This window comes from Salmo trutta, chromosome 18, assembly GCF_901001165.1.
Source record: "Salmo trutta chromosome 18, fSalTru1.1, whole genome shotgun sequence".
Taxonomy (NCBI): Eukaryota; Metazoa; Chordata; class Actinopteri; order Salmoniformes; family Salmonidae; genus Salmo; species Salmo trutta.
The window spans coordinates 11,839,962-11,864,884 of record NC_042974.1 but is presented as its reverse complement, the minus strand read 5'-3'; the positions used below and the strand labels follow the sequence as shown (position 1 = coordinate 11,864,884).

The following is a 24,923-nucleotide window of genomic DNA, read 5'->3' as shown; positions in this document are numbered from 1 at the left end:
GCCAATACCTCAGAAGAAAACCTCCACAAGTCTGGTTCATCCTTGGGAGCAATTTCCAAGTGCCTGAAGGTACCACGTTCATCTGTACAAACAATAGTACGCAAGTATAACCACCAGTATCTATATCCACAGTAAAACGAGTCCTATATCGACATAACCTGAAAGGCCGCTCAGCAAGGAAGACACCACTGCTCCAAAACCGCCATTAAAAAAAACAGCCTACTGTTTGCAACTGCACATGGGGACAAAGATCGTACTTTTTGGAGAAATGTCTTCTGGTCTGATGAAACAAAAATAGAACTGTTTGGCCATAATGACCATCGTTATGTTTGGAGGAAAAAATCCCAACCGTGAAGCACAGGGGTGGCAGCATCATGTTGTGGGGGTGCTTTGCTGGAGGAGGGACTGGTACACTTCACAAAAAGATGGCATCATGAGGTAGGCAAATTATGTGGATATATTGAAGCAACATCTCAAGACATCTGTCAGGGAGTTAAAGCTTGGTCGCAAATGGGTCTTCCAAATGGACAATGACCAAGCATACTTCCAAAGTTGTGGCAAAATGTCTTAAGGACAACAAAGTCAAGGTATTGGAGTGGCCATCACAAAGCCCTGACCTCAATCCTATAGAAAATTTGTGGGCAGAACTGAAAAAGTGTGTGCGAGCAAAGAGGCCTACAAACCTGACTCAGTTACACCAGCTCTGTCAGGAGGAATGGAACAAAATTCACCCAACTTATTGTGGGAAGCTTGTGGAAGGCTACCCAAAATGTTTCACCCAAGTTAAACAGTTTAAAGCCAATGCTACCAAATATTAATTGAGTGTATGTAAACTTCTGACCCACTGGGAATGTGATGAAAGAAATAAAAGCTGAAATAAATCTTTCTACTATTAATCTGACATTTCACATTCTTAAAATAAAGTGGTGATCCTAACTGACCAAAGCCAGGGAATTTTTACTAGGATTAAATGTCAGGAATTGTGAATAACTGAGTTTAAATGTATTTGGCTAAGGTGTATTTAAACTTCCGACTTTAACTGTAGGCAAGATAATTTCCTTTTGATTTTCTTGCCAAATGTAAAATGTTCCTGTTTTGATAAATTTAATAGAGTGAGTTAGGTCTGCTCTATACCAAATTAGCATACCCCCTGAGTCCCTTCCCTGTTTCACACCTGGTAGTTTGGTGGATGGGACTATCAGCTCTCTGTAACCTAGAGGGCAACCGGTGGATCCGTCTCCTTTACACCATGTTTCTTGTAGGATGACAATGTCTGTATTTCTGATTTCTTTGGTGAAGTCAAGGTTCCTGCACTTTACGCCAAAGGCAGATGACCTCAGTCCTTGGATTTTCCAGGATGATATAGTGAAGGCTTTGTGTTCCATAAAGTGTCCAATGTTGTTGGTCGTGTGGTTTGGCCTCAGACCAGTAAGTGTGAGCAGAGGCTGCTGAGCATCTGGTACATTGCCAATGGCTTGGGATAGTGTAAGAGTGGGGGTTGGGCCTGTTTGCCTGCTCACGGCCTGGGCGTATGTGTGAGTTCCATGTTGAGGCCCTCTTTGTGGGAGTGGGCGGCATGGGGTGGGCAGGAGGGGCATAGGTCTGATCTGAGGGGGCCTAAATGAGGTGTGGGCATGGTTGACTTGGGGGGTATTGATTGGTTGGAGTGGGGGTGTCTATTGATCTGTTGCTCCTGTGTGAAGTGTCGGGGCTGCATTTGAGAGCGATGTCTTTTAGGGTCCGGGCGAAGGTGGGCACTGCTGCCTGGTACAGGTGGACTTGGTTGTAAAGGCTGTTCAAGTCCAGGGTGGAGTGGTGGGCCAGGTAAACATTTGGTTTTGATGCACAGTCAAGGGAAATACTTGTGTTTACCCGCTGAATGGAAGCAGGGTGGAAGTAATTTTGTGGTAGCAAGGTGGAGATAACCACTTGTGCGTTGGGGAAAGTAGAATAAGCTTTTTCAATCAATCTCTCTCTCTCTCTCAGGATGACATATGGTTGGAGGTTGGAGTGAGTAGCGTAGCAGAGATGAGTCTCACATCATGGTTCCTGGTGAGCAGCGGGGGCACTCGTCACCGTCTGCCCCTGGAGATGATCTTTGTCGGCCGAGACGACTGCGAGCTCATGCTGCAGGTGAGCATGGCTCTAATTGATACAATACAACACGACATGTTACAGCATCACATGATACAGCACAACACAACCTTTTACAACATAACATTATACAACACAACATGATACAACACAACACAACACAGGAAAACATCATACAATACAACACAACATGACACAACACAACACAACATGATACAACACAACACAGCACAACATGATACAACACAACATGATATGACACACCATGACACAACACAACATGACACAACACAACATGACGCCACACAACATAATACTACACAACACAACATGATACAACACAACATGATACAACACAAAACAACATGATACAACAAAACATGACACAACACAACATGACACAACACAACATGATATAACACAACATGACACAACACAACATGACACAACACAACATGATACAACACAACATGATACAACACAACATGATACAACACAACATGATACAACACAACATGATACAACATGACACAAATCAACATAATACAACACAACATGACACAACACAACACAACATGTGTTATGGGATTGATTTGCACTTTTCGCACCAAAGTACGTTAATCTCTAGGAGACAGAATACGTCTCCTTCCTGAGCAGTATGACGGCTAAGTGGTCCCATGGTGTCTATACTTGCGTCATATTGCTTGTACAGATGAACGTGGTACCTTCAGGCGTTTGGAAATGACTCCCAAGGATGAACCAGACTTGTGGAGGTCTGCAATTTATTTCTGAGGTCTTGGCTGATTTCTTTTGATTTTACCATGATGTCAAGCAAAGAGGCACTGAGTTTGAAGGTAGGCCTTGAAATACATCCACAAGTACACTTCCAATTGACTCAAATGATGTCAATTAGCCTATCAGAAGCTTCTAAAGCCATGACATCATTGTCTGGAATTTTCCAAGCTGTTTAGAGGCATAGTCAACTTAGTGTATGTAAACTTCTGAGCCACTGGAATTGTGATACAGTGAGTTATAAGTGAAATAATCTGTCTGTAAACATTTGTTGGAAAAATGACTTGTGTCATGCAGAAATGTCCTAACCGACTTGCCAGTACTGTAGGTTGTTAACAAGAAATTTGTGGAGTGGTTGAAAAACGAATTTTGATGACTCCAACCAAAGCGTATGTAAACTTCCGACTTCAAGTGTATATGGGTCTATGTGTGTGTCTGTGTGTCTGTGTGTGTGTGTGTGTGTGTCCGCGCATATATGTGAGTGATAGAGTAAGTCTCATACAGAGATATTTCTAGAAAGTGGGGCAGATACATGTTGAGTTAGGTCCATCCAGACAGGAGGGCTCCATAGGAAGTAGAGTGGCTGCTGCATTGCCGAGTGTGGAGCAGAGAATGGGTGTGGTGTAGCTGTACCATTCCATATCATGGAACATCTTTAGGGCTTGATTCAATCTGTATCGTGGAAGATCCACGGTATTGCACGAGTGAAATTTAATGGCAAATCTGCCACGTTCACGGAAACTGTATTCATGGTAAATGCTACATATGTCATCTCGTTTGGGAAATTACTTTTAATTTTTAATCGCACTACAGTGTGGATTTTTAGTGCTACTGTTTGAATCTAGGCCTTAGACATAGGTTTCAAAGCAACAGCAATGGTAGTAAAACTAATTGTTAAACCTATTGCTTGTATGTCAACCCTTAAAATAGAATATATTAATATACTTTCCGTGCTCCTTGATGTCAACTCTGAATCCAACTAAATTACCCTTTCCAAGCCAGCTTAAGTAGTTGATTACTCACTGGTCAGGTTTCTGCCAGGCCCTGGCTCTGTATAACGAAGAGTACATTTATTTTCAAGGAACTGAGTTGCCTGTGTGTGGCAATAGCGACAGTGTTTCAGTCCTTAACTCTGAGACACTAGAAACCCTGGCTTCACAGACACTCTTGGAGACACTAATCAAGGAGTCCTTCTTCAACCTCCTCAACCCTCAGTTTGTCCCTGTCTACTAATGAGCCTATAATTAAGCAGCAGGTCATTAATACATCAGCACATCTCCAATAGGAGTTAGAAGGTACCATGTTAAATGGCTTCTAAAGAGCAAGCAGTTCAGAGTGCCAGCAAGATACTTCTTGCTGGCACTCTGCAGTTTTACTGCTGAAATCAGCAGGGTTGGAATGAAAGGAACAAGGAGGCTGTTTTTCAAACAGGGATCCTGTTTTGTAGTGTTTGTCTCTCTGATGACCTGGGGGAAAGAGAGGAGAAGACTGGGTACTTTGTTTAGTGTGAGCCTGCCAACGGAACATACGCCAAGAGGTCCGGGCCATGTGACTGTTTTTACTGGCCTCAGTCTTTTTGGTGTCACATGGGTATCTCAGTAATGTACGGGTTTAAGAGCCGTTACATGGATTCCCAACGCAAGGTTATCAGACTCAAATCTGGATCACTCCCAACTAGGCCACTTCTAGTCAGTAACAGTCAAATCTGGACCACTCCCAACTAGGCCACTTCTAGTCAGTAACAGTCAAATCTGGACCACTCCCACTAGGCCACTTCTAGTCAGTAACAGTCAAATCTGGACCACTCCCACTAGGCCACTTCTAGTCAGTAACAGTCAAATCTGGACCACTCCCACTAGGCCACTTCTAGTTGGTAACAGTCAAATCTGGACCACTCCCACTAGGCCACTTCTAGTCAGTAACAGTCAAATCTGGACCACTCCCAATAGGCCACTTCTAGTCAGTAACAGTCAAATCTGGACCACTCCCAATAGGCCACTTCTAGTCAGTAACAGTCAAATCTGGACCACTCCCACTAGGCCACTTCTAGTCAGTAACAGTCAAATCTGGACCACTCCCACTAGGCCACTTCTAGTCAGTAACAGTCAAATCTGGACCACTCCCACTAGGCCACTTCTAGTTGGTAACAGTCAAATCTGGACCACTCCCACTAGGCCACTTCTAGTCAGTAACAGTCAAATCTGGACCACTCCCACTAGGCCACTTCTAGTCAGTAACAGTCAAATCTGGACCACTCCCACTAGGCCACTTCTAGTCAGTAACAGTCAAATCTGGACCACTCCCACTAGGCCACTTCTAGTCAGTAACAGTCAAATCTGGACCACTCCCACTAGGCCACTTCTAGTCAGTAACAGTCAAATCTGGACCACTCCCAATAGGCCACTTCTAGTCAGTAACAGTCAAATGTGGACCACTCCCACTAGGCCACTTCTAGTCAGTAACAGTCAAATCTGGACCACTCCCACTAGGCCACTTCTAGTCAGTAACAGTCAAATCTGGACCACTCCCACTAGGCCACTTCTAGTCAGTAACAGTCAAATCTGGACCACTCCCACTAGGCCACTTCTAGTCAGTAACAGTCAAATCTGGACCACTCCCACTAGGCCACTTCTAGTCAGTAACAGTCAAATCTGGACCACTCCCACTAGGCCACTTCTAGTCAGTAACAGTCAAATGTGGATCACTCCCACTAGGCCACTTCTAGTTGGTAACAGTCAAATCTGGACCACTCCCACTAGGCCACTTCTAGTCAGTAACAGTCAAATGTGGATCACTCCCACTATGCCACAGTCAAATCAAAGGGCCATGTTTGTTTTTGAAATACATTTTTCCACGATGGCATTCATCTGTTTTGCTGTTTCTACAAAAGGCTCTGCTATCTACAGTAGACTTATGTTAGTGTAAACACTGTTTTATATTTCTACAATAGGCTCTGCTATCTACAGTAGACTTATGTTAGTGTAAACACTGTATTATATTTCTACAATAGGCTCTGCTATCTACAGTAGACTTATGTTAGTCTAAACACTGTGTTATATTTCTACAATAGGCTCTGCTATCTACAGTAGACTTATGTTAGTGTAAACACTGTTTTATATTTCTACAATAGGCTCTGCTATCTACAGTAGACTTATGTTAGTGTAAACACTGTGTTATATTTCTACAATAGGCTCTGCTATCTACAGTAGACTTATGTTAGTGTAAACACTGTATTATATTTCTACAATAGGCTCTGCTATCTACAGTAGACTTATGTTAGTCTAAACACTGTGTTATATTTCTACAATAGGCTCTGCTATCTACAGTAGACTTATGTTAGTCTAAACACTGTGTTATATTTCTACAATAGGCTCTGCTATCTACAGTAGACTTATGTTAGTGTAAACACTGTTTTATATTTCTACAATAGGCTCTGCTATCTACAGTAGACTTATGTTAGTGTAAACACTGTGTTATATTTCTACAATAGGATATGCTATCTACAGTAGACTTATGTTAGTGTAAACACTGTGTTATATTTCTACAATAGGCTCTGCTATCTACAGTAGACTTATGTTAGTGTAAACACTGTGTTATATTTCTACAATAGGATATGCTATCTACAGTAGACTTATGTTAGTGTAAACACTGTGTTATATTTCTACAATAGGATATGCTATCTACAGTAGACTTATGTTAGTGTAAACACTGTGTTATATTTGACACTTATATATGAGAAGTCATGTTCACCATGAAACGTAGTTACTTCAAATCTAGCACTGACATGCATACATGCTTTAGTAGAAGCTCCCTCTCTCTTCATTCTCCTTAATCACGTCTTCATGCTCTGAACAGAGAGAGAACATACAAGATTCCAGTAGCTCTCTGTGTGGATGCTGTAGTTCTCTATGTGGATGCTGTAGCTCTCTGTGTGGATGCTGTAGCTCTCTGTGTGGATGCTGTAGCTCTCTGTGTGGATGCTGTAGCTCTCTGTGTGGATGCTGTAGCTCTCTGTGTGGATGCTGTAGCTCTCTGTGTGGATGCTGTAGCTCTCTGTGTGGATGCTGTAGTTCTCTGTGTGGATGCTGTAGTTCGCTGTGTGGATGCTGTAGTATTCTATGTGGATGTCGTAGGTCTTTGTGTGGATGTCGTAGCTCTCTGTGGATGCTGTAGCTCTCTGTGTGGATGCTATAGTTTGCTATGTTGATGCTGTAGCTCTCTGTGTGGATGCTGTAGCTCTCTGTATGGATGCCGTAGCTCTGTGTGGATGCCGTAGCTCTTTGTGTGGATGCCGTAGCTCTTTGTGTGGATGCCGTAGCTCTTTGTGTGGATGCCGTAGCTCTTTGTGTGGATGCCGTAGCTCTCTGTGTGGATGCCGTAGCTCTCTGTGTGGATGCCGTAGCTCTCTGTGTGGATGCCGTAGCTCTCTGTGTGGATGCCGTAGCTCTCTGTGTGGATGCCGTAGCTCTCTGTGTGGATGCCGTAGCTCTCTGTGTGGATGCCGTAGCTCTCTGTGTGGATGCCGTAGCTCTCTGTGTGGATGCCGTAGCTCTTTGTGTGGATGCCGTAGCTCTCTGTGTGGATGCCGTAGCTCTCTGTGTGGATGCCGTAGCTCTCTGTGTGGATGCCGTAGCTCTTTGTGTGGATGCCGTAGCTCTTTGTGTGGATGCCGTAGCTCTTTGTGTGGATGCCGTAGCTCTTTGTGTGGATGCCGTAGCTCTCGGTGTGGATGCCGTAGCTCTCGGTGTGGATGCCGTAGCTCTCGGTGTGGATGCCGTAGCTCTCGGTGTGGATGCCGTAGCTCTCGGTGTGGATGCCGTAGCTCTCGGTGTGGATGCCGTAGCTCTCGGTGTGGATGCCGTAGCTCTCGGTGTGGATGCCGTAGCTCTCGGTGTGGATGCCGTAGCTCTCTGTGTGGATGCCGTAGCTCTCTGTGTGGATGCCGTAGCTCTCTATACTATCTCTCTTCCTCCCTCCACTTTCCCTACATGTTGTATCTGTCTTGGTGTCTGTGTTTGTGCTTCCACCTCTGTCTGTGAGAGAGTAAAACAGGGCCTAACTGCCTTATGAATGGAAATCTAATCTGACTTCAAAGCAGAATTGTGTGAACAATACCTGTGATTCCTCCTCCAAGCACTGACATATTCACAAGGTTGATGTTTAAACTATCATGCACACACTGTTATCATCATGTCAAAAACATTTCAAGTTCATCATTGATGTCAAGTTACCATTCAACAATGTGTAACACCATTACTGACTGTGACTGTTGGGTTTTTGTTTACAGTCGCGGAGTGTTGACAAGCAGCATGCGGTCATCAACTATGAGGTGACCAGCGATGAGCACAAAGTCAAGGACCTGGGCAGCCTGAACGGGGTGAGTAAAAGGGGAGGAGAAGACATGTAAAAGGGGAGGAGGTTGTGCTTCATCTTTAGGCCAATCTAATTTGCTCCAGCTTTGACTTGAGAGGAATTGACAGGGCTGAGATAATTACCTGAACTGTAAATGTGTGTCACATGGCATTAACAGAATGAATTCTCAAATGACATGCACCTTTATTCCACACCATGATCTTTTCACAGCAGAGTAAAACCATGTTGAAGTGCTCTTCCTGCCACATGGTGTGTGTGAGTCATGTGTTAGTTGTCCTATTTCTGCTGATGGCTCAGTGTGTAACTTACTCAGTGTGTAGGCTAACCCACTACCCTGGAACAATTGTGAAGCATTCTCTCAGGCAGGAAGCTGGAGTCATAAGCTCTTCCTCCTGAGTCATGCTTCAGGATTCCTCCCCCGTCGTTCGAGGGCCCATGGCGACAGGAAGTAGCACTACATCCCATGCTGGGCCAATCAGAGCCTGACTGCTGAATGCCCTGCACATCTTACTCATCTTTATGATGGATCTACATCCCATGCTGGGCCAATCAGAGCCTGTCTACTGAATGCCCTGCACATCTTACTCATCTTGAGGATATATTTTGAATCATACAAGAAGTCAACTGCGTATGTTCAATCTTTATGTCCAGGACTCTGTTTTGATAAATCCTGATAGCAACAACAGCTAGCCAACATTCATAACTGTATCTTCTAATTAGACACTGCAACCACCTCTCAGCTAACACTTCTATTACCCAATGTAACCCTTCTTCTCTTTTAGAGTGACTTTAAACTGGACGTGTGACTATAAAAAAAAAGTGACAGATTTTTATTTCTATGCTCTCCATGAAGGACCCAGGTAGAAAAAAGTACCTCTTGTCCCTTTCATCAAGTTCTGTCACACTATTTAGAGGTCAGACAGAGACAGGCACAGAGTCAGGAAACTTAATCGGTGTCAGTGATGATGGGAAATGCTTGGTCAGTGAGGCCAGAGCTGCCAATGTTTTCCTGGCCCCGCTCTGCACCCATCATCTGACATACCTTCCATAAACAGACCCCATCAGCTGATTCAATGTCTCTGGCTGCAGTGTGGGACAGTTTTCACATCACCTGATTATTTAAGGTGCTGCCTTTCCTTTTATAATGGCACTATGGCTGGTTCTTATGGGGAGTTGGAGAGATCTGCAAGAAAGACAGAAATCACATTTACTTACGATTTTTACAGTCCCGATGTAAATCAACCCTAATCCAATTTCTCGCCATCACCTTTTGCCTGCAGGTTTGTGGTGATTTGTAACTGAGAATGAAAGGTAATATATTCTGGTTTAAATGTAGCCTGAAATGAAGTTTGCAGAGAACAGTATCCCTAAATTCATTACGTAACTCAAGTCTGAGCCACAAGGGTTTTAAGCAATGAGAACTGGGCTGGCACGCCTGGCACTGGAGAGAGGCGGAGGGCAGTGAATTTGTTATGTGCTATTTATAATGTGCTCCAAGTCCTTACAAACAGGTTTTCCCTCTTTTCTCTCCACACAGACATTTGTGAATGATGTCCGAATCCAGGAGCAGATGTATATCACTTTAAAGATTGACGACAAGCTGAGGTTTGGATATGATATCCTTTCAATCATTCAGTCCTTAACATTTTAATGACACAACATTATTGTAATCTAAACAGACATGAGGCATCTGTTCACTTCATTGCTCTCGTCCACTGATCATTTGTCAAGCTGTATAATCTGCAAATGTCAGACTGTCATCCACTGACTGTTGTATGTATAATGAAGTGACTGTAGATGCAAACAGTGTGAAAGTGTATTCCCTTAACCTGTTTCACATATCAACCTGTTCACGGTGGTGCGTGGGGAGATGACTGTCCCAGACGAGGCTCTTCAGGTAGAACACTACACAGTACATACAACCCTTTACATATTGTACTGGGATGGAATGTACACTACCATTCAAAAGTTTGGTGTCACTTATAAATGTCCTTGTTTTTGAAAGAAAAGCAATTTTTTTGTCCATAAAAATAACATCAAATTGATCAGAAATACAGTGTAGACATTGTTAGTGTTTTAACTGACTATTGTAGCTGGAAACAACATATTGTTTATGTAATATCTACATAGGCGTACAGAGGCCCATAATCAGCAACCATCACTCCTGTGTTCCAATAGCATGTTGTGTTAGCTAATCCAAGTTTATCATTTAAAAGGCTAATTGATCATTAGAAAACCCTTTTGCAATTATGTTAGCACAGCTGAAAACTGTTGTGCAGATTAAAGAAGCAATAAAACTGGCCTTCTTTAGACTAGTTGAGTATCTGGAGCATCAGCATTTGTTGATTCGATTACAGCCTCAAAATGGCCAGAAGCAAATACCTTTCTTCTGAAACTCGTCAGTCTATTCTTGTTCCGAGAATTGAAGGCTATTCCATGCGAGAATTTACCATAAAACTGAAGATCTCGTCCAAAGCTGTGTACTACTCCCTTCACAGAACAGCTCAAACTGGCTCTAACCAGAATAGAAAGAGGAGTGGGAGGCCCCGGTGCACAACTGAGCAAGAGGACAAATACATTAGAGTGTCTAGTTTGAGAAACGGACACCTCACAAGTCCTCAACTGGCAGCTTCATTAAATAGTACCCACAAAACACCAGTCTCAACGTCAACAGTGAAGAGGCGACTCCAGGATGCTGGCCTTCTAGGCAGAGTTGCAAAGACAAAGCCATATCTGACTGCCCAATAAAAATAAAAGATGAAGATGGGCAAAAAAACACAGACACTGGACAGAGGAAGATTGGAAAAAAAGTGTTATGGACAGACTAATCTAAGTTTGAGGTGTTCGGATCACAAAGAAGAACATTCGCGAGAAACAGAAAAATTATACGATTCTGGAAGAGTGCTTGAAGCCATCTGTCAGGTATGGTGGAGGCAAGATGATGGTCTAGGGGCGCTTTGGTGGTGGTAAAATGGGAGATTTGTACAGGGTAGAAGGGATCTTGAAGAAGGAAGGCTGTCACTCCATTTTGCAACACCATGACATACCCTGTGGACGGCGCTTTATTGGAGCCATTTTCCTCCTACAACAGGACAATGACCCGAAGCACAGCTCCAAACTACGCAATAACTATTTAGGGAAGAAGCAGTCTGGTATTTTGTCTATAATGGAGTGGCCAGCACAGTCACCGGATCTCAACCCTATTGAGCTGTTATGGGAGCAGCTTGTTGGAGGTGCTTCAGGAAGCATGAGGTGAAATGTCTTCAGATTACCCCAACAAATTGACAACTAGAATGCCAAAGGTCTGCAAGGCTGTAATTGCTGCAAATGGAGGATTCTTTGGCGAAAGCAAAGTTTGAAGGACACAATTATTATGTCTTGATTATATTTCCTATTCATTTTGCAACTCATTTCATTGTATGTTTTCATGGATAACAAGCACATTTCAAAGTGACTCCAACTTTTGAACGGTAGTGTATGTAACCTTCTCCCAATTTGTAACACATCAGAATGTGGAAAAAGTCAAGGGGTGTGAATACTATTTGAAGGCGCTGTATATCAGAATATCTATGTTGTACTCAATATCAGGGCTATCTGGGGTGCTAATTTCTGCTAAATATGAAATAGCAATGGTTATACCATAGTATAACAAAGTGTCTGTAAGTACAGGGTCTTCAGAAAGGATTCACACGCCTCGATTTTTTTCAAAATGTTGTTGTGTTACAGCCTGAATTTAAAATTGATTAAATTTAGATTTTTGGTCACTGGCCTACAGACAATACTCTATAATGTCAAAGTGGAAGTGGAACTGTCTTTTGACGTTTTTACAAATTACCGTAATATCCGGACTATTAAGCGCACCTGAATATAAGCCTCACCCACTGAATTTAATTTCTTTTTTTTTTAACATAAATAAGCCCCACATGTCTATAAGCCACAGGTGCCTACCAGTACATTGAAACAAATGAACTTTACACAGACTTTAACGAAACATGGCTTGTAACAAAAATAAATAGGCTTTAACGAAACACGGCTTGTAATAAAACATTTGCAGTAAGCTTTAGTTGTCTTTTTGCACTGAGTCAATTCCTCACGCTGCTGTTTCCAACGTCTTCTCATCGACTCATTAAGACCAAGCTGCCGTGCAGCAGCTCTATTTCCTTTTCCAACAGCCAGATCAATCGCCTTCAACTTGAAAGCTGCATCATATGCATTTCTCCATGTCTTTGCCATGATGAGGGTGACAAAATGACTACCGTAATCAGAATGATGGGAAGTTTGAGAGCGCTCGATTTAATCTAAACAGTAAACAAAAAAGTTGTTTGACCTTAATCCGTTCGGCAATTTCATTGGTCTAATGAAAGCTTCATGCCGCCCAAAAATCTGAGCACGTCACAGAATGTGTTTTTTTGGAGGAAAAACAATTGAAAGCGGAAAAATCCATATATTAGCTGCGTCATTGTTTAAGCCGCAAGGTTCAAAGCGTGGGAAAAAAGTTGCGGCTTATAGTCCGGAATTTACGGTAATAAAAAATGAAAAGCTGAATGGTCTTGAGTCAATAAGTATTCAACCCCTTTGTTAAGGCAAGCCTAAATAGGTTCAGGAGTAAACATGTGTTTAACAAGTCACATAAAAAGTTGCATGGACTCATTCTGTGTGCAATAGTAGTGTTTAACATGATTTTTGAATGACTACCTCATCTCTGTACCCCAGGGAGATTTTCCAATGCCTCACAAAGAAGGGGACCTATTGATGGGTAAAACATTATTAATTACATGGTGAAGTTATTAATTACACTTTGGATGGTGTATCAATATACCCAGTCACTACAAAGATACAGGCGTTCTTCCTAACTCAGTTGCCGGAGAGGAAGGAAACTGCTCAGGGATTTAACCATGAGAACAATGGTGACTTTAAAACAGCAACAGAGTTTAATAGCTGTGATAGGAGAAAACGGAAAATATTCCATAACATGCATCTGTTTGCAACAAGGCACTAAAGTAATACTGCACAGAATGTGGCAAAGCAATTCCCATTTTGTCCTGAATAAAAAATATTATGTTTAGGGCAAATCCAATACAGAATATTACTGACTACCACTCTTCAAATTCCAAGCATAGAGTGGCTGCATCATGTTAAGGGTATGCTTGTAATCCTTAAGGACTGGGGAGTTTTTCAGGATAAAAAAAACAAACGTAATGGAGCTAAGCACAAGCAAAATCCTAGACGAAAACCTGGTTCAGTCTGCTTTTCACCAGACTCTGGGAGATGAATTCACCCTTCAGCAGAACAATAACCTAAAACACAAGGACAAAACTAAACTTGGGTTCACTTACCAAGAAGACATTGAATGTTTTTGAATGGCAGAGTTACAGTTTTAAGTCTATTTGAAAATCTATGGCAATACCTGAAAATGGTTGTCTAGCAATGATCAACAACCAATTTCACAGAGCTTGAAGAATTTTGAGAAGAATAATGGGCAAATGTTGCACAATCCAGGTGTGGAAAGCTCTTAGAGACTTACCCAGAAAGCTCACAGCTGTAATCACTGCCAAAGGTGCTGCTACAAAGTATTGACTCAGGGGTGTGAGTACTTATGAGATATTTCATTTTCAATACATTTGCCAAAAAAATCTAAAAACATGTTTTCACTTTGTCATTATAGGGTATTGTGTGAAGATGGATGAGAAAAAAAATTCAATTTTGAATACAGGCTGTAACATAACAAAATGTGGAATAAGTCAAGGGGTATGCATACCTTCTGAAGGCACTGTAGGTTCATGAGATTTTATCTTGCCCCATGCAAATATAACTTTAAGCTGTGTGTGTCAGCATTAGATGAAAGATGATATTTTTGGGTCTGACGGTGTTCCACTCTGTTTCTCCATCGCTCCATCCCTTCCTCCCTCCATCAGCATGAGAAGTTCACCAGCCAGCTCCAGCTGACTAAGAAGCCCTCCAACGGTGAGCCCACCAAGTCATCTGCCAAGTCCCCTGCTAAGACCCCCAGACCAGCCGAGACCAAGGCAGCTGAGGGGACCACCATGGAGCCATCGGCCAAACCTGCTGATTCACACCAGGGAGATGACAAGATGGCAGGTGAGAGCAGGAAGCACATATAAGAGATTACATTTATGTTGTACGGTATGACCCAGTCATTTCAGGGAAATAATGAATGGAATATTTCAGTTTTGATTTTCAATCATGACACAATATTTGGAAATAAGCAATATCTGCATCCAAGTTGTGACTAGATTCATAATTCCATTTTATAACGATAGCATTTTAGAATCAGTATTCTGAATGAGTAAGCAATGAATGTCCTGATCCTACCATAGATTGGACAGTGATACACATGTATGGACTACCAGTCATCTAAAAGACTAATAAACCTGTCACTGCCTGTCTCTTATGGAGACTTGTCTGTTTATCTATTGACTGTAATAAAAGAGCGAGGGTTTAGGGCGCGTGTTTAAATAACACATTGTCATTAAAACATCACACTAATCTGAGCTACTGTCCTGTACCACTGGGGTGTCTTATCTGATTAGCCAGCCCAGCATGCTCCAGTTCCCACTATCAGTAGCCACTGGGCAAAGACGTCAATTAAACGTCTATTTCGCGTTGGTTCAACGCATAAACAACATTGATTCAACCAGTGTGTGCCCAGTGGGAAAGTGCTATATTTATCTACAGGACGCAGCAGAGTGGCTGCAGCTGCTCCTATCTCCCTGTGCAGTAGACAGGGAGAATGTCTCCTACACTTGCATCGTTTACGCACTATCGTCAAGTCACTCAGCTGGAGGGAGAGTTTATGCTGGTGTTGGTGTGGATAGCAGTTTAGTATCTCTTACAGTAGATGGTACAGCTGTGGGAGTTGAATAGCTACTGTATTACAGATGGCACAAGACTTTAACAGGGGAACCATGGCTTTTGGATTGTGATATACACTACATGGTTCATTGTCATTACATTAGGAATCACAGTGTTCTTTTGCTATGCATTGGGGTGGCAGGTAGCCTAGCGGTTAAGAGTGTTGGGCCAGTAACTGAAATGTTGCTCAGGGTCTTCTCCATGATGTTTTTAACAATCTGGTGCTGCTGAGTACAGCGTGGGGGGCAGTGCCTTAGAGATTTTTGTGTTTTTGAACACTTGTAACTGCCATTTCCTGCAATCTATAGGAAAAAAATTGCTTAAATTCTAACATATAAAGTGGTGCAGCCAGGCTACAAGGTGGTGCAGTTCCCTCTTACATTCTTTGGGGAAAACCCAAGTCGCTGGTTCGAATCCCTGAGCCGACTAGGTGAAAAAATCGGTCGATGTGCCCTTGAGCAAAACACTTAACCCTAATTTCTCCAGTAAGTCGCTCGGGATAAAAGCATCTGCTAAATGACTAACATTTAAGGGAACATACAAACGGTTTGGTCCCTATGGATTGAGTTGTTTTTCTGATAAATGAGAGGATGTCCTTAATTTTTTACTTTAGCCATGGCCATAGTCCCTAGACCAGGGATCATCAACGAGATTCAGCCGCTGGCTGATTTTATTGAGCGGATGGTCAGGGGACTGAAACATAATTACAGAACATTTGAAGACTGCAATTTGACTGCAAGAAGCCAAAACAGATATAATATTTTACAAACACATACAGTTGAAGTCAGAAGTTTACATACACCTTAGCCAAATACATTTATACTCAGTTTTTCACAATTCCTGACATTTAATCCAAGTAAATATTCCCTGTCTTAGGTCAGTTAGGATCACCACTTTATTTTAAGAATGTGAAATGTCAGAATAATAGTAGAGAGAATAATTTATTTCAGCTTTTATTTCTTTCATCACATTCCCAGTGGGTCAAAAGTTTACATACACTCAATTAGTATTTGGTAGCATTGCCTTTAAATTGTTTAACTTGTGTCAAACATTTCAGGCAGCCTTCTACAAGCTTCCCACAATAAGTTGGGTGAATTTTGGCCCATTCTTCCTGACAGAGCTGGTGTGACTGAGTCAGGTTTGTAGGCCTCCTTGCTCACACACTCTTTCAGTTCTGCCCACAAATGTTCTACAGGATTGAGGTCAGGGCTTTGTGATAGCCACTCCAATACCTTGACTTTGTTGTCCTTAAGCCATTTTACCACAACTTTGGAAGTAAGCTTGGGATCATTGTCCATTTGGAAGACCCATTTGCAACCAAGCTTTAACTTCCTGCCTGATGTCTTGAGATGTTGCTTGAATATATCCACATAATTGTCCTGCCCCATGATGCCATCTATTTTGTGAATTGCACCAGTCCCTCCTCCAGCAAAGCACCCCCACAACATGATGCTGCCACCCCTGTGCTTCACGGTTGGGATGGTGTTCTTCGGCTTGCAAGCCTCCCTCCTTTTCCTCCAAACATAATGATGGTCATTATGGCCAAACAGTTCTATTTTTGTTTCATCAGACCAGAGGACATTTCGCCAAAAAGTACGATCTTTGTCCCCATGTGCAGTTGCAAACCGTAGTCTGGCTTTTTTTATGGCGGTTTTGGAGCAGTGGCTTCTTCCTTGTTGAGCGGCCTTTCAGGTTAAGTCGATATAGGACTCCTTTTACTGTGGATATAGATAATTTTGTACCCGTTTCCTCCAGCATCTTCACAAGGTCATTTGCTGTTGTTCTGGGATTCATTTGCACTTTGCGCACAAAAGTACGTTCATCTCTAGGAGACAGAATGTGCCTCCTTCCTGAGCGGTATGACGGCTGCGTGGTCCCATGGTGTTTATACTTGCGTACCATTGTTTGTACAGATGAACATGGTACCTTCAGGCATTTGGGAATTGCTCCCAAGGATGAACCAGACTTGTGGAGGTCTACAATGTTTTTTCTGAGGTCTTGGCTGATTTCTTTTGATTTTCCCATGATGTCAAGCAAAGAGGCACTGAGTTTGAAGGTAGGCCTTGAAATACATCCACAGGTACACCTCCAATTGACTCAAATTATGTCAATTAGCCTACCAGAAGCTTCTAAAGCCATGACATCATTTTCTGGAATTTTCCAAGTTGTTTAAAGGCACAGTCCACTTAGTGTATGTACACTTCTGACCCACTGGAATTGTGATACAGTGAATTATAAGTGAAATAATCTGTCTGTAAACAATTGTTGGAAAAATGACTTGTGTCATGAACAAAGTAGATATCCTAACTGACTTGCCAAAATTATAGTTTGTTAACAAGAAATTTGTGGAGTGGTTGAAAAACGAGTTTTAATGACTCCAACCTAAGTGTATGTAAACTTCCGACTTCAACTGTAGCTTACATTTATATACGATCATGTGTTTCTTTATTATGCATGGGAATAGTCTGGAACAGATTTCCAAAATTAAAATAACTTGGGAGCTGATTTCCAGGTGTTTTTTCAGTAGTTTATGTCCAACAATGAAAATTATTTCTAAAAATAATATAGTACCAGTCAAAAGTTTGGACACACCTGCTCATTCCAGGGATTTTCTTTCTTTTTTCTATTTTCTAAATTGTAGAATAATATTGCAGATATCAAAACTATGAAATAACACATTCGGAATCATGTAGTAACCAAAAAAGTGTGAAACAAATCAAAATATATTTTATATTTGAGATTCTTCAGTGTAGCCACCCTTTGCCTTGAAAACAGCTTTGCACACTCTTGGCATTCTCTCAACCAGCTTCATGGGGTAGTCACCAGAAATGCATTTCAATTAACAGGTGTGCTTGGTTAAAAGTCAATTTGTGGAATTCCTTTTCTTTGTAATGTGTTTGAGCCAAACAGTTGTGTTGTGACAAGGTAGGGGTGTTATACAGAAGACAGCCCTATTTGGTTAAAGACCAAGGCAAGAAGAGCTCAAATAACCAAAGATAAATGATATCCATATTTTAAGACATGAAGGTCAGTCAATCTGGAAAATTTCAAAAACCTTGAAAGTTTCTTTAAGTGCAGTTGATAAAACCATCAAGTGCTATGATGAAACTGGGTCTGATTAGGACCACCACATGAAAGGAAGACCCAGAGTTACCTCTGCTGCACAGTATAAGTTAATTGTAGTTAACTGCACATCAGATTGCAGCCCAAAAAATGCTTCACAGAGTTCAAGTAACAGAGACATCTCAACATCAACTGTTCAGAGGAGAGTGTGTGAATCAGGCCTTTATGGTCGAATTGCTGCAAATAAACCACTACTAAAGGACACCGATAAGAAGAAGAGACTTGCTTGGGCCAAGAAACACGAGTAATGGACATTGGACTGGTGGAAATCTGGCGCTGGAGAGGAAGGCTGATGTTTTACCGATTGTGGTTTTTTGTTTGTTTATTTGCGTTGTTTGTGACTTATTTTTTTACTTATTTTGTACATGATGTTGCACCTACCGTCTCTTGTGACTGACAATAACTTATGGACATCAGGACTCTGACTCTCCTTTTTTCCTTTAACGAGTATAACGAGCCCGACGTGAACAATATACTGCTTTCTCGGGAACAGGCCCAGATCCCCGTGATTTGCGTGAAGAGGAGGCAGAGAAAAAGGAGCCAAAGGACGGGCTGCCTTCTGAGAATTCGTAGGTGATCGAATAAACCTCCACTTACTTCCATTCTGTTTGCAAACGTGCAATCTTTGGAGAATAAAATAGATATTAAACTACCAACAGGACATTCAAAACTGTGATATCTTATGTTTCAGGAAATTGTGGCTGAACGACGACACTATCAACATACAGCTGGCTGGTTATACGCTGTACTGGCAGGATAGCACATTGGCGTCTGGTAAGACAAGGGGCGGCGGACTATCTATTTTTGTAAACAACAGCTGGTGCACGATATCTTAAGGAAGTCTCAAGCTATTGCTCGCCTGAGGTAGAGTATCTCATGATAAGCTGTAGACCACACTATCTACCTAGAGAGTTTTCATCTGTAGTTTTCATAACTTTTTACATATCACCACAGACTGAGGCTGGCACTAAGACAGCATTGAATGAGCTGTTTTCCGCCATAAGCAAACAAGAAAACTCTTACGCAGAGGCGGCACTCCTAGTAACCGGGGACTTCAAACTTAAATCCGTTTTACCAAATTTCTATCAGCATGTTAAATATACAACGAGGGGGAAAACAACTGTGGACCACCTTTACTCCACACACAGAGACGCATACAAAGCTCTCCCATGCCCTCCATTTGGCAAATCTGACCATAATTGTATCCTCCTGATTCCTGCTTACAAGCAAAATTAAAGCAAGAAGCACCAGTGACTAGATCAATAAAAAAGTTGTCAGATAAAGCAGATGCTAAGCTACAGGAATGTTTTGCTAGCACAGACTGGAATATGTTCCGGGATTCCTCCGATAGCATTGAGGAGTACACCACATCAGTCACTGACTTCATCAATAAGTGCATCGATAGCGTCGTCCCCACAGAGACCGTATGTACATACCCCAACCAGAAGTCATGGATTACAGGCAACATCCGCACTGAGCTAAAGGCTAGAGCTGCCACTTTCAAGGAGCAGGACTCTAACCCGGAAGCTTATTAGAAATCCCGTTATGCCCTCCGACGAACCATCAAACAGGCAAAGCGTAAATACAGGACTAAGATCGAATCGTACTACACCGGTTCTGGCACTCGTCGGATGTGGCAGGGCTTGCAAACCGTTACAGACTACAAAGGGAAGCACAGCCGAGAGCTGCCCAGTGACATGAGCCTACCAGATGAGCTAAACTACTTCTATGCTCGCTTCGAGGCAAATAACACTTAAACATGCATGAGAGCACTAGCTGTTCCGGAAGACTGTGTGATCACGCACTCCGCAACCGATGTGAGTAATACCTTTCAACAGGTCAACATTCACAAGGCCGCGGGGCCAGACAAATTACCAGGACGTGTACTCCGAACATGCGCTGACCAACTGGCAAGTGTCTTCACTGACATTTTCAACCTCTACCTGTCTGATTCTGTAATACAACATGTTGTAAGCAGACCACTATAGTGCCTGTGCCCAAGAACACTAAGGTAACCTGCCTAAATGACTACTGACCCATAGCACTCACGTGTGTAGCCATGGAGTGCTTTGAAAGGCTGGTCATGGCTTACATCAACACCATTATCCCAGAAACCCTAGACCCACTCCAATTTGCATACCGCCCAAACAGATTCACAGATGATGCAATCTCTATTGCACTCCACACTGCCCTTTCCTACCTGGACAAAAGGAACACCTATGTGAGAATTCTATTCGTTGACTACAGCTCAGCGTTCAACACCATAGTGCCCACAAAGCTCATCAATAAGCTAAGGACCCTGGGACTAAACACCTCCCTTTGCAACTGGATCCTGGACTTCCTGACGAGCCATCCCCAGGTGGTAAGGGTAGGTAACAACAGATCTGCCACGCTGATCCTCAACATAGGGGCCCCTCAGGGGTGCGTGCTCAGTCCCCTCCTGTACTCCCTGTTCAATCATGACTGCACGGTCAGGCACGACTCCAACACCATCATTAAGTTTGCCGATGACACAACAGGGGTAGGCCTGATCAACGACAATGACGAGACAACCTATAGGGAGGAGGTCAGAGACCTGGCTGTGTGGTGCCAGGACAACAGCCTCTCCCTCAACGTGATCAAGACAAAGGAGATGATTGTGGACTACAGGATAAAGACACCGCTGCTAGTCTCTGTTGATATCATCTATTCATAGTCACTTTAATAACTCTACCTACATGTACATATTACCTCAACTAAGCGGCGCCCCCACACATTGACTCTGTACTGGTACCCCGCTGTATATAGTCTTGCTTGTGTTATTTTACTGCTGCTCTTTAATTGCTTGTTACTTTTATTTCTTATTCTTACCAGTATTTTTTTTAACTGCATTGTTGGTTATGGGCTCGTAAGTAAACATTTCACTGTCAGGTCTACACCTGTTGTATTCGGCGCATTGACTAATGAAATTTGATTCAATTTGATTTGAAATCTGTCCTTGAGTCCAAATTGGAGATTTTTGGTCCCAACTGCCGTGTCTTTGTGAGAGTAAGTGAACGGATGATCTCTGCATGTATGGTTCCCACCATGAAGCATGGAGGAGGAGGTGTGATGGTGTGGGGGTGCTTTGCTGGTGACACTGTCAGTGATTTATAAAAAATTAAAGGCACACTTAACCAGCATGGCTACCACAGCATTCTGCAGCGATATGTCATCCCATCTGGTTTGCGCTTAGTGGGACTATCATTTGTTTTTAGACAGGACAATGACCCAACACACCTCCAGGCTGTGTAAGGGCTATTTGACCAAGAAGGAGAGCGATGGAGTGCTGCATCAGATGACCTGGCCTCCACAATCACCCGACCCCAACCAAATTGAGATGGTTTGGGATGAATTGGACCGCAGAGTGAAGCAACCAATAAGTGTTCAGAATATGTGGGAACTCCTTCAAGACTGTTGGAAAACCATTCCTCATGCTGGTTGAGAAAATGCCAAGAGTGTGCAAAGCTGTCATCAAGGCAAAGGGTGGCTACTTTGAAGAATCTCAAATATAACATATATTTTGATTTGTTTAACACTGTTTTGGTTACTACATGATTCCATCTGTGTTTTTTCATAGTTTTGATGTATTCACTATTATTCTACTAAGTGGAAAATAGTAAAAATGAAGAAAAACCCTTGAATGAGTAGGTGTGTCTAAACTTTTGAGTGGTACTGCATATATACATTATATTTTTTGCCCAGAAACTTAAACCACCCGCGGTCCGCCAGTTAAGGAACCCTGGTCTATAGTATCAGGATCAAAACAACAGATGTTCTAACACTGTCATATGGGGCATCAGGCTTAACACATAAGTCCAATGTACCAACATTACATTTAACCCGGCTTGCCACCCATTATGTGTTTAATTACAGCATCTGCAGTGGGGGCCTTCAGCAGAGGGCCTGTAATGATAGGGAGAGCCACATCCACCCATATGTCTCCTTTATTACTCGACAACCATTAAAAAATAGGAGGCGGGAAGCGTTTACATGTGTTCCTCCTTGTCGGCTTCTCTGCCACCTGGATACTGAAGCCTGCTAATTGTCCTTTTAATGCTAATGTATTATTCACAGACAGGCAGTTACCGTATGTTCCCTTTCCTCTCTGCAGTCAGACAGTCACCATATGTTCCCTTTCCTCTCTGCAGTCAGACAGTCACCGTATGATTCCTTTCCTCTCTGCAGTCAGACAGTCACCGTATGATTCCTTTCCTCTCTGCAGTCAGACAGTCACCGTATGATTCCTTTCCTCTCTGCAGTCAGACAGTCACCGTATGTTTCCTTTCCTCTCTGCAGTCAGACAGTCACCGTATGTTCCCTTTCCTCTCTGCAGTCAGTCACCGTATGTTGCCTTTCCTCTCTGCAGTCAGACAGTCACCGTATGTTTCCTTTCCTCTCTGCAGTCAGACAGTCACCGTATGTTTCCTTTCCTCTCTGCAGTCAGACAGTCACCGTATGTTTCCTTTCCTCTCTGCAGTCAGACAGTCACCGTATGTTGCCTTTCCTCTCTGCAGTCAGACAGTCACCGTATGTTTCCTTTCCTCTCTGCAGCACACCACCATAGGTTAACTGGAGATTGTATGCAGGCAGGCAAAACTCCTCACCAATCTTGCAGCATTTATAGGCTCATCACTAATCTTGTAGCAATAATAGGAATTTATATGCATTTTGAGCACAGTCCTCTGTGAATGCACACTGCAATTAGTGCATTCTTTGGGTTTTGTTCATATGCAAAGTCAGTGCTTGCTTACACTGCAGCCCGAAGTGAATATTGGGTTCCATTTTGCTATTGTGACATTGTTGGCAGTAAATGGGCCTACACATTGTGTCCCAGACCTGGCTTCAACTAACAAATACTATTTTCATGGTCTGTAAAGTCACACCCATATAAAAAACCCAGCTGGATTCAGCTGGATGAAGTCAAAGTGGGGAGAGGAGAAGGTAGTTAGAAGGTCAGGCCTTTGGCAGCTGGGAGAGGAGAAGGTAGTTAGAAGATCAGGCCTTTCGCAGCTGGGAGAGGAGAAGGTAGTTAGAAAATCAAGCCTTTGGCAGTGGGGAGAGGAGAAGGTAGTTAGATAATGGAGCAGAGGTTTGGTGTTGATGGGTTTGTCCCTCGTTTTTCTGCTGATTGGGTAATGTAGGTTAGGGGACGGCTAAAGCCAAACCACTGCTCCAAGTCCCATCATCAAGGACAGATGAATTAAAAGACACGGTGCAGCTGCTCAGGAACAGTCACAGTAACTACTGGCCAGTTACTGTATCAATTGACTTAATTCATTTATTTTGTCAAACACCCCTTGATGAATGTCATACATTAAATCTAAATTGTGTGAAACCTCTTGTGTTTATGTTATAGGGGACATAGCAGCATCGCACCGGGGAACACCTCTGTATGGACAGCCATCTTGGTGGGGGGATGGGGACGCAGACGACGAGAATTCCTTCAAGCAGGAGACCAAGATGTATGGGAAGAAGCATGACAGCTCTGCAGCAGGTAAGAACCAACTTGACCTCATCATATCTCAAGTATAATATTATATGTTTCAAATGTTGGCAAGATGATCAGATGCATGCACATGTTTCAGTACATTAGATGAGCTACTCTAGGACATGATTAAATGTACAGTACATTAGATGAGCTACTCTAGGACATGATTCAATGTACAGTACATTAGATGAGCTACTCTAGGACATGATCAAATATTAATTGGCACTCTTTCATGAACACAAATGACAATTAAATGACATTCCTGATGGCTTGAGGTCAAATTAACATGAACTATCTTTTTCCGTGGGATCTCTTTTTCTGAACTGGCAGATGTTCCTGGTTGATTATTGTCCTCTATGTAATGTGTGTTCTGAAGTAATACTGTTGTTCTAACAGAACTATATGCCAAGTTGGAACATAAAGAATACTTTCTGTAAGTAGTGAGATGGTGGCTTCATGTTAATTCCCAGGCTCATCCAGTCTTTGTGTATTGAGGGTAATGGCCATGTGACTCAGTACACTGTGTGGATATGCATGGTGTGTGTTTGTGTTGGTCCAGAGGATCCCATTAAGTTGTGCTGGGCAGGAGTAACAGGATTAAAGATTAGGCCAGGCTTGGTGGCGGCAGGACACCCAATGGGTGCTGGGGTGGAGTGGGGGAAGGCCGTCCAGACCTCTTCACGACTGTCTTGGTGTGTGTGCACCATGATAGTTCGTTAGCGATGTGGATACCAAGGAACATGAAACTCTCCACCCTCTTCACTACAGCCCCGTCAATGTTAATGGGGGTCTGTTCGGACCTTCTTTTCCTGTAGTCCATGATCAGCTCCTTTGTCTTGCTCACATTGAGGGAGAGGTTGTTGTCCTGGCACCACATGGCCAGGTCTCTGACCTACTCCCTATAGGCTGTCTCATCGTTGTCTGTGTTCAGGCCTACCGCTGTTGTGTCATCGGCAAACTTAATGATGGTGTTGGAGTTGTGTTTGGCCACGCAGTCGTGGGTCAACAGGGAGTACCCGTGTGGCTCAGTTGGTAGAGCATGGTGTTTGCAACGCCAGGGTTGTGGGTTCGTTTCCCATGGGGGACCAGTACGAAAAAAAAGAAAAATGTATGAAATGTATGCATTCACTACTGTAAGTCACTACTGTAAGAGCATCTG

General features: G+C 42.8%; 1 protein-coding gene across 4 annotated transcripts in view; it reads left to right on the top strand.

Moving 5' to 3' along the window:
* LOC115152834 (centrosomal protein of 170 kDa) overlaps positions 1-24,923 on the top strand; it is a 76,302-nt gene that overhangs the window by 16,073 nt on the left and 35,306 nt on the right. For all 4 annotated transcript variants that reach the window (XM_029697694.1, XM_029697692.1, XM_029697691.1 and 1 more), the window contains 6 exons: positions 1,987-2,133; positions 8,174-8,263; positions 9,797-9,875; positions 10,098-10,156; positions 14,175-14,358; positions 23,633-23,770. In XM_029697694.1, the coding sequence (XP_029553554.1) occupies positions 2,029-2,133; positions 8,174-8,263; positions 9,797-9,875; positions 10,098-10,156; positions 14,175-14,358; positions 23,633-23,770 (655 nt within the window). In that variant the 5' untranslated portion in view covers positions 1,987-2,028. The remainder of the gene's footprint in view (positions 1-1,986; positions 2,134-8,173; positions 8,264-9,796; positions 9,876-10,097; positions 10,157-14,174; positions 14,359-23,632; positions 23,771-24,923) is intronic.